This window comes from Branchiostoma belcheri, unplaced genomic scaffold (genome assembly GCF_001625305.1).
Source record: "Branchiostoma belcheri isolate BF01 breed outbred unplaced genomic scaffold, Haploidv18h27 scaffold37, whole genome shotgun sequence".
NCBI classification, from domain to species: domain Eukaryota; kingdom Metazoa; phylum Chordata; class Leptocardii; order Amphioxiformes; family Branchiostomatidae; genus Branchiostoma; species Branchiostoma belcheri.
This window is the reverse complement of record NW_017803987.1, coordinates 2059265-2069163: the sequence shown is the minus strand read 5'-3', so window position 1 is coordinate 2069163 and position 9899 is coordinate 2059265. Positions and strand designations below refer to the sequence as shown.

General features: G+C 41.8%; 1 protein-coding gene across 1 annotated transcript; it reads left to right on the top strand.

The window, feature by feature from the left end:
* Positions 1 to 4520: 4520 nt before the first annotated feature.
* On the top strand, positions 4521 to 6830 carry LOC109476317 (shaker-related potassium channel tsha2-like). The gene has a single exon (XM_019777234.1). It carries the CDS (start codon positions 5103 to 5105, stop codon positions 6663 to 6665), a length of 1563 nt encoding a protein of 520 aa, XP_019632793.1. The 5' UTR covers positions 4521 to 5102; the 3' UTR covers positions 6666 to 6830.
* The last annotated feature ends 3069 nt before the right edge of the window (positions 6831 to 9899 follow it).

The following is a 9899-nucleotide window of genomic DNA, read 5'->3' as shown; positions in this document are numbered from 1 at the left end:
AGTTCAAATCTAACGTATACGTATGAAGAGGAGAAAACTGGAAACATTGCCAAAATCTGAGACGATATTTCTTGTTTCCTATTGACTTGGACATCTGCCATTACAAGAAATTTTTAGGGGGATGAAATCAAAGATAAAACACTGATAGCGAAGAATATTAAGACGTTTGGAAATTGATATGTGTATAATCTAACGACAGATAGTCATAGCTACTCGCCCACTGCTTGTAGATCCATACCCTATTGGAGCTAGATCATACAGATAGAAAAATTGCAAATAGATCATTTCTTTCCCACTGTGAATTAACGCGAACCTGTCATCAAATAGCACATGTTTTGTAAGAAATACTCCCGGTAGTATAATTATACTCGTCGGCTTGTCGGACTATGCAGTTTATTTTAATCAACTTTGATAATGAAGAAATGCTATGAAGATATTAATAGTAAACAAAATACTTGGGATTCACCCTTTTTGACTAAGAACAAAAAAACTATTTGGTTGGAAAAAAAATAACTTATTTTCTTCATCGTGTGTTGTGATTATCGTTTTCCATTAGCAAAATCTACTCTATTTCTTCACGCCCAAATCAAATATTACTAGTGCTTTGGGATAATGCAGATATAATGCAATTATATATAGTGAGCTGTCATATGCGTGCCCCAGATATTCTGGGAATTAAGTGAGGCTTAAGGGAGATATAGTCGCAGTAAGGCCTCTCGTGTCAGAGTTAGGCCACAGTAAGTAAATTTTATGGATGGCATCGTCCGCAGACTCTAAATCTAATGCGAGCGTGCGAAAAAAACAAGGCGGGCACAAAAAGAAAGATTCCTGCATTTTCAAATTTTGACATAAACTTTTTCAAACAAGAAATGATACTTATATCGTGGTAATTTTACTGCCAACTATTACAGCATTCATTTCTTACTGAAACAACTTTGGAAAATAAAACTTTTTAATCATTTTACAAATAGGTTTGATGCAGTGGAAAAAAATCAAATATGCACAGCCACCATTACATATGAAAAGAAATGAAGTACATTAAAGTATAAGACAAAACATTAAATCAGAGCTTTGTCTTGTCTCCTCTCTTCATAGTTATCTGCCATCCACATTCCGGCATGGCAACAGACATCTTTGCCCATTTTCGGCTTGTTGACCACTGTCAGAGGGCAACAAATTTTTTTTCTCCAAAATCAGTCGAAAATTAATGCGTTTGCTGATGTCGTCCATACAAATCACTTACTGTGGCCTAAATCGTATTGACATATACCTATCAGTGGTTTCGCTTGCCGCATGATATAATCAGCTTACAGCATCATACAGAGATTCGCACGCAAGCAGAAAAGCCTATTGGCAAATTGACAGTGGAAAAAAACGTTTCAATCAATTAAGTTAATTTGGCTGTCATAGTAACGGCAAAGGTTTAGTAAACTTCTTGAGTACTGTAAATGGTATAACTGAAAGTAACGAAAAAGTTTTAAATTTCAGTAATATGTTAATATCTAAGACAAGTAGCGAATTTGTTGTTTTCGCCAAAATTATAATGTTTCAAAAAATTATCTTTTATTATTATTTTCTTACATTTGATTGCTCGTAATGTCAATCTGTGACACAATCTGTATGATATTGACACATTAACGCATTTGCATAAGCATCTCTCACTTTGGGCATTTCAAACAGTGAAAACAAGAAACATGCTATAAGATGAGTCCCTTATTATCTGGGCCGTACCTCAAAATCAGCCCAGGATCCTACCAGTACCCGTTCTCCATCACAATTTTCGGCACTTTTGCTCCATAAATTAGGATAGTGTTGTTTCAACTCAGTATGTAGATAAAAGACTAGAACATTGAATTAAAAACTGTTTCCTAGCCTACAAACTGCATTGGACAACTTTAGGCCACACCGACTTAATTTAATGGATGACATCCGCGCGCGAATTGATTTTCGCCTGTTCTCAAAAAAAAATATCACGTCCACCGAGGCTCTGGCCTGGCTCTAGGCCTGGGTAGTCCATAGTGGTTAGGGACAATACGGAGCCAGGCACCCAGGCTACCGAAGCTCCACGACTCAAGAACTCAATACATACGTACAGTGCCGATTCATCATAAGTTTCGCAAAAAGCCAGCATGTGCCGGCTTGTCGTATACATGTACGTCGCTACGTACTGCCGCAAATTCACAATACCAGCTTTGTATTCCTGTGGTTTAGTAGCATTTTTATTTTTGGCTGGATTTTTTTTATTCTCCTGCGCGCACTAGTACTAGTTTGGGGTCCTCGGAGGATGTCATCCATAAAATTAAGACGGTGTGGCCTTTAAAGGAAAAGTTAGACTTCCGTGACAAGACACCAAGACAGCGTATCTCCCATTACGTGATGGGCAATTTGTCACTATCCTCTCTCCCTACGTCACAGTAAAGTCGTTAACCCACTTACCATGGATTTGGATAGAGTACAAAGTGCCTTAAATGCCTCGCCCTTCCTCATTGCATCATTTATTTATAAAGTAGTACGTATAGAAATTGGCTTATGGTGTCGTTCTTTTAATGATTTAGTTTAAAATACGTGACTCGATGGGCAAGCTTTGCGAAGCCAGGAAGATCTATGTTTTATTATCGCAGAAGGGAAACATATTGTTTTTCTTTCTCTTCTTTTTCCAAACACAAAAGGTCAGTGACCTGTATCAGACAGCTATTACCATGGTAACTGGTGTTGTATCAGACACCCTGTGGTGTTGTATACATTATGTAGCAAGTGTTGGAGGGGCTGGCTGAATGTTTCAAGTAGAAGTTTTGCGAAGCCAGGAATATCTATGTTTATTATCCCAGAAGGGAAACATATTGTTTTCCCTCTTCTTCTCCAAACAAGAAAGGTCAATGACCTGTATCACACTATCACTGTGGTAACTGGTGTTGTATCAGACACCCTGTGATGTTGTATACATTATGTAGCAAGTGTTGAAGGGGCTGGCTGAAAATTCTAAGTAGAAGTTTTGCGAAGCCAGGAATATAAGGAATATATATGTTTATCATCGCAGAAGGGAAACATATTATGTTCCTCTTCTTCTCCAAACACAAAAGGTCAATGACCTGTATCAGACAGGTATCACCATGGTAACTGGTGTTGTATCAGACACCCTGTGGTGTTGTATACATTATGTAGCAAGTGTTGAAGGGGCTGGTCACCATATTTATGAATGTTTTAATCCCATGAAAGAATTAACAGAGCAGGAGTTTGTTTGACCGAGTATGCGAAGATAAACATTGTGCATTTGCTTTGCAAATGAAAGTAAACTTTCTAGTTTTCAACTGACTGTATTCAGAGACAATACAGATGGAAAGGAACAATGGACTATCACCAAGATATTTTGAGACCAGACCCACTTCGTAATAGACTGAAACTCAAAAGAATATCTGTGGAATATTAAGAGAAGCCAAACCCAACAAACTTTTAATCAGACCACGGGTATATATTTCATTCAACTTTATCTATATGTTATCATTGCCATTGTACTACCGGTACCATTTTAAAGAACCCACTTTCTCTGAAAAATGCACGAAGAGCAGTTGTCGTATCTTTTCACCCATCTTCTCCGTGTTAAGTACTACTAAGACATCAGATCCGGTTCTGAAAGTAGAAAATAATAAAAGCAGACAAGATTACATCATTATAGCCCCCCTCCAGTCGACCAGCATGATGGTATGACCCACTGTCACTAAGCCAAAGGTATGCGGCGGGTTATTACTCAGTACCAAACATGTTCCAAACGTTCGCAGCCGTTCTGTAAAAGCCATAAATTTCATCTGTGATGATGCCATATCCATACAGGGTAATGTCATTTCATTACTGTAGTTACAGATAATATAATAACTTCTTTATTTGCATGTTCGTGCCCATGGGGCTAAATGCATCTGAGTATAATGTTACATATATGTACCATACTTAGGCCACAGCAATTAATTTGTATATGTGATGTTCTTACTGAATCAAAACCATTTGTACAATGATTGAGTTAAAATTATAAAATGTAGGAACATTGCTTTTTTCGGCCCGCCTTGGTTTTTTTCGCCCGCTCGCATTAAATGTGAAGTCTGCGGAGGATGCCATCTATAAAATTTACTTGCTGTGGCTTTAGTAACATAATACATAGGATAGAAGGATAAAAGAATAAGGTAAAATCTTAGGAATTTTATCTAATCTAGGTCTTGAAGATTTCTTCTCTCTTTTTAAAGAAACTGGAAATGAATTCACATAGTTTTTCTATTGTGTGGTCATTACATACCGAACAGTTTGGTATGTAATGACCAGACATAGTTCTATACATAGCTATAGTTTTAGACAATTCCCTCGTGTTATTATGTATATCTTGAAGTTATCTTGTACCGTATCTCAATGTTCTTTTATATTTGTTATTTTTTATTAGCCTTTGGGCAGGAATTTGTAATAAACTTATCATTTATTTGATGCTTAAATCTAACATTATATTACTTTGCTTTATTTCCAGAGCCGGCTAGGTCTGGAGATACGGACTTGTGTCTGGAACAGAGACTGGCTTCGTCGTCTTGTGGTCAAACCAAACCTAATTAGCATCCATGAGACCTCACTGAGACCATGTCAAGATGTCTTGGCAAGATGTTGACACACGGCCACCCATGCGGAAGAAAGAAAACGCGATCGATCAGCAAGCTTAGGTCAAGGAAAAATACCACAGTTTACTTCTGTCTCTGAAAGGAAGACAGTTAAAATACCAAGGAACTCTACGACAACACAGCGCATTCGTATGGGAGGAATTCCGTAAATTGGGAGCGACTTGCCAGTGATTTTCGATGGGTTGTCACTTTGGACCCTTCAACTTTCTGAGGTAGGTGACTCGTCGCCCGTTTCCATACACGTCCGCCATTTTCGGTAAAACTGCTTTTGGTGAACATTCTGGTATGCAGGGAGCGCGACACGGAAGCCTTCACGCAAAGTCTGATGCTAAATCCATCTCTAGGGTTTAAGGCGATCGACCCTCTCAAAAGGAATTCGATAACTCAGAGTTAGCGGAGCGACTGAGATTCCGACCCGGTTCGACATTTGGACGCCGCCCAGTAGATGAGAAGATGATCAACGAAAGCATCACGATGTCGTCATTAGCTGACGATTCCGTCGCCATGATGAGGAATTCCGACTATGGCAGGCAGAAATCCTGGCCAAAAGGAACGCTGATAGACGACATCGGAGCCACATTGACGGGGGGACCTGCGCAGAGGATAACATCCGGGGACTACGAACCCATGCCAGAGGAAAGCACAACATCCGGGGACTTGGAGAGGACCACATCCGGGGACTACGAGTCCGCGCACGCGCAGAGGATGACATCCGGGGACTACGAATCTGCTGCACTGAGCGACAGCCAATGGCCGACGACATGGACCCTGACGTCATCCACTGCCTCTTCTTGTTCGCAACGTGTTGTGATCAACATCAGCGGACTTCGCTTTGAGACTTGTTTGAGAACACTGAACCGGTACCCGGACACGCTTCTGGGCAGCCCCATGCGCAGGATGGAATTCTGGGACGAATCACGTGACGAGTTCTTCTTCGATAGGAATCGGCCAAGTTTCGACGCCATCTTGGATTACTATCAAACAGGAGGCAAAATAAACCGACCGCTTTGCGTACCTCTCGACGTCTTCTATGAGGAACTGAAGTTTTTCGATCTTGGCGAAGAAGCTTTGTCGAGACTCCGAAGGAATGAAGGGTTTCTTGACAAGACAGAGACGGTGCTACCAAACAACGTGATTTTAAGACATCTTTGGCTACTATTCGAATATCCGCAAAGCTCCAAAGCTGCTCGAGTTGTGGCCTCAGTGTCAGTCGGGTTCATAATAATATCTCTAGGCGTGTTGTGCCTTGAAAGCATCCCGAGTTTGAAGCCTACACATAGTCGTAAGTCCTCACTACAAGACTTACTGAAGGCCTTTGAAGAACCCTTCTTTCTAACAGAAAGTACCTGCATCGGGTGGTTTCTATTTGAGTTTCTCATACGAGCTATTTCATGTCCATCCAAGAAAAAGTTTTTCGCACAAGCAATGAACATTATAGACTTGCTCGCCATTCTGCCATATTTCATAGAAATCCTGGTCATCATTGTGGTGCATTGGCTTGAGAACTGGCTTGGATTGGCTTGGAGGGGGTCAACTAAAATCGAGTACATCTTCCGCGTGGCGCGATTGGTCAGAGTGTTTCGAATCTTCAAGCTCACCCGTCACTCTGGCGCCATGAAAGTTCTCGCGAAGACTCTCAAGTCCAGTCTGGGAGAGTTGGGTCTGTTGTCGTTCTTCCTTGTCCTTGCCACCCTTCTGTTCTCCACCTGTGTCTATCTGATGGAAGAAGGGAAAGAAGACAGCGATTTTGAGAGCATCCCGTCGGCATTTTGGTGGACCATCGTCACCATGGTAACGGTCGGTTACGGCGACATGATACCGAAGACCCTGGGAGGTAAACTGATCGGGACGCTGTGCACCATCGCCGGCGTTCTCGCACTCGCACTTCCGGTTCCGGTTATAGTTGCCAACTTTAATCGTTTCTACCACACTCATGAAGGAGACATCGGGGACTTGGAAACAAAACCAGCAGAGAAAGGAAAACTCAAGTCGGGGTTCCAAAAACTGTCGCCTTAAGCAATAGAAATAATATAATCACCATTATTCCACTTTAAACATCTCTGCACGATTTAAGAAAAGAGAAAAGATTAAGTGTTCCATACATGTGTGCCCCTGCATATTTGTAATGCACCGCTCCATATTTGGGACGTGGGGCGTTGCCTAAAACTACTAAGGCCCGCAACGACAAAAACCTTATGGGCCTTAACAGAGCCCGGAGTGCTCGAACTTAAACCATGTATATGTACCACGACATCATTACTTTCGTTGGTAACTTCATTGATCTACAAGAGACTCAAAGTTTTCGCTAAAGCAATATATTGCCAATAGACATTAAATCACTGGGCCCTATAATGTCAACATCTTTATTGTCTGCTTTTTCGTCTTCAGTATATCTATTCACAATAATCTAAGTAAAGAAAGATATGTGAAAAGAAACGGTGACATTTCACGTTTTTAGCAGTCAAACACAGCGTTGACGTAAATCATTGGGTCTTGGAGATACACTTGCAGAGCTTCAGAAAACCGCTAGATGACGCTTCCACCTGGACTTGGTCGTCGACTGCACATATAACGCTATTAGACAGGTCTTTCAAACCCTGTAGTTCTACCAAACGTCGATAGAAGGCGCTGTTGTAACGCCACTTGTCATCAGAGCCCCACGCATACATTATTTTAATAACTCTTTTACTTAATTCATACATGTTTGTTTTCAGAAAGACAATTCATATTTAAGCAGTGGGTACAACTACTCCAAATATGTGTTTGTTGCTCGCACTTATTCCATACCCTTAGTTAAGCCTCATAAAACCGCAGCTTCTAATAGCCTTAACACAACCAAGACCAACTTCTCTCTGTACATTAAAATTATTACAGTATTATGTATGCATCAGATTGAAACAAGACGTCAGGGAATTATGCAATCCTCGGGTTCCATGTCGATCTCTAATCCCTATTTCCTTCCTGCTAGATTTTGAGGCAGCTGACCGCTGTTATTATGACTGTCAATCCACCCACCCACGTGGAATCAACCTACTCTCTCCTGACAGCCAGATACACAAATCTACAGTTCAGCCACCCAAAGCAAGAAAATGAGAGAGAGGGGGGGGGGAGACAGATAGAGAGAAAGAGAGAGGGGCGAGGGGAGAGACAGAGACAGAGGGAGAGAGAGAGACAGAGAGGGAGAGAGAGAGTGAGAGAGAGAGAGGAGAGGGAGAGACAGAGACAGAGAGAGGCAGAGAGAAAGAGAGCGGCAGAGAGAGAGAGAGGGATAGAGAGAGACACAGAGAGAAAGAAAGAGAGGGACAGAGAGGGAGAGAGTGAGGGAGAGGGAGACAGAGAAAGAGAGAGAGGGAGAGAGAGGGAGAGAGAGGGAGAGAGAGGGAGAGAGAGAGACAGAGAGCTACCATACCACATCAAATCAGTGGGGTCGAGTGGCGTTCGGCTCGGAATCAAGACGTCCCGAGTTCGAATCTCTACGTCACCAGCGATGACGACACATAGTATATCGATATTGTTATGAACTTTTTATGACCCTTGGGGGGGGGTGTGTGCAGCTAGCCGGTCCCAAAATGACATAATGGCATCATATCGATTTTACGTGGGAGCTATCTTCACCTCCTCTCGCCAGTGGTTTTTAATTCCGCTGCCAGTGCTCTCTCTTCCGCTTCCCTGGCTCCTGGGATTCATCAGGGATGTTCTAATTGTTTTAAAGAGTTGTTAGGGCGGGATGGGTCTTTCTAATTAGCTTTGCTCCGGCGCTGAAGCCTGCACAGACAGATACAGGCAGGAATATTGGGTCGTGTGGCGCAGCGGCAGCGTGCTAGACTCGGAACCATGAGGTCCCTGGTTCGAGTCCTGACATGTCACCGATCTTGTGCTCTTGGGAAAGGCACTTAACACGACTTTCATCAGTTAACTCAAGTGAGAATGAGTGTTGTCCTGTCCTGTATGTCCTCTGTGTTGGTGGCGGTATAGAATAAGTTGATATAACTTGAGTGTACCGTCTCCATGTCTAGTCATGAAATTTTGGAATAAAAAAACATTTTGCCGCCAGTCATACATTATGAAAAATAAATATATTTGACAGGACAATCACATACGAATAATAAATGAATGGATACAGAACAGATACATACAACAGAGCATTATGTTTCCGGACCCTTGCACAACAACATAGCAGTGTTCGTTACCAAATGAAAAGGCGAATCTTTTCTGTCCCTTGTGGGGTCTATTATGGCCCAATTTGAATGCATGATATGCACATGAAGCAGGACCTCATCCATTTTCCGTTTTAATTGAACGGAAGGCGGTTTGGACAGCGACAAGACGCCGTGCTAATTCACTTCGCCCATAAAGGCGCTGTGGCGTGAAGCCGACACGCGCTGGCACACAGGCTGCAGAGCTTGGGTCTTACGCCTGCTACTGAAACTTCGAAAAATAAAGTTTGCGAATTCCAATTTGTGACGCGTATCTTGTCGTGTGTGCTTCAGAGAAAAGTCAGACTTCATGTGAGCTTTCGTTGGGAAAGGTCTGTAAAAATTCGCGACTTTGTTAGATAATGTCACATATCTATATATATAATGATAGCGGGGTCATGTGGCGTAACGGCAGAGTGCTCGACTTGGCACCAAGAGGTCCCGGGTTCGAGTCCTGATATGTCACCTATCTTGTGCCCCTGGGAAAGACACTTTACACGACTTTCCTCACCTTATACTTACTCAAGTGAAAATGAGTATTGTCTTGTATTTGGTCTCTGTGTTGGTGGTGGCATAAAATAAGTTGATATAACTTGAGTGTGCCGTCACCATGTCTAGTCACGAAATGTTGCAATTTAAAAAGAAATGTTATAGACATATATAGGCTACGATCACAAACTGAAGGCATTCTTTAAAAAGTTGTACATGAATATGTGTCCAACGTGTCCCTAATGCGGTTTTATAAACTGTACGTGCATGTGAAATTATAAGAAAATTTAGGCTTGGAAACATCAATATATGTATTGTATAGAGTCGTATCCCAATTGTAAAGGTGTCAAAATGCCTTGATATCAATCCAAATGCGAAGATATCTACTCCAACCCGCGTCTACAAATAAAATTTCAGTGTCACAAATAACAAATCACAGCGATTCCAAATTCGTGACATTTTTCAAACAGGCTGTAACAGAACTAACCACAGACAAGGATCTAATCCAGCCTTTCCGTAACAATTGTATTCCAAAGGACACATGCAAGACTATCCCAAATGCTTC

Bases quoted from the DNA above. Each gene is read 5' to 3' on its own strand.
- LOC109476317 (XM_019777234.1), top strand. From the start codon at position 5,103: ATGATCAACGAAAGCATCACGATGTCGTCATTAGCTGACGATTCCGTC.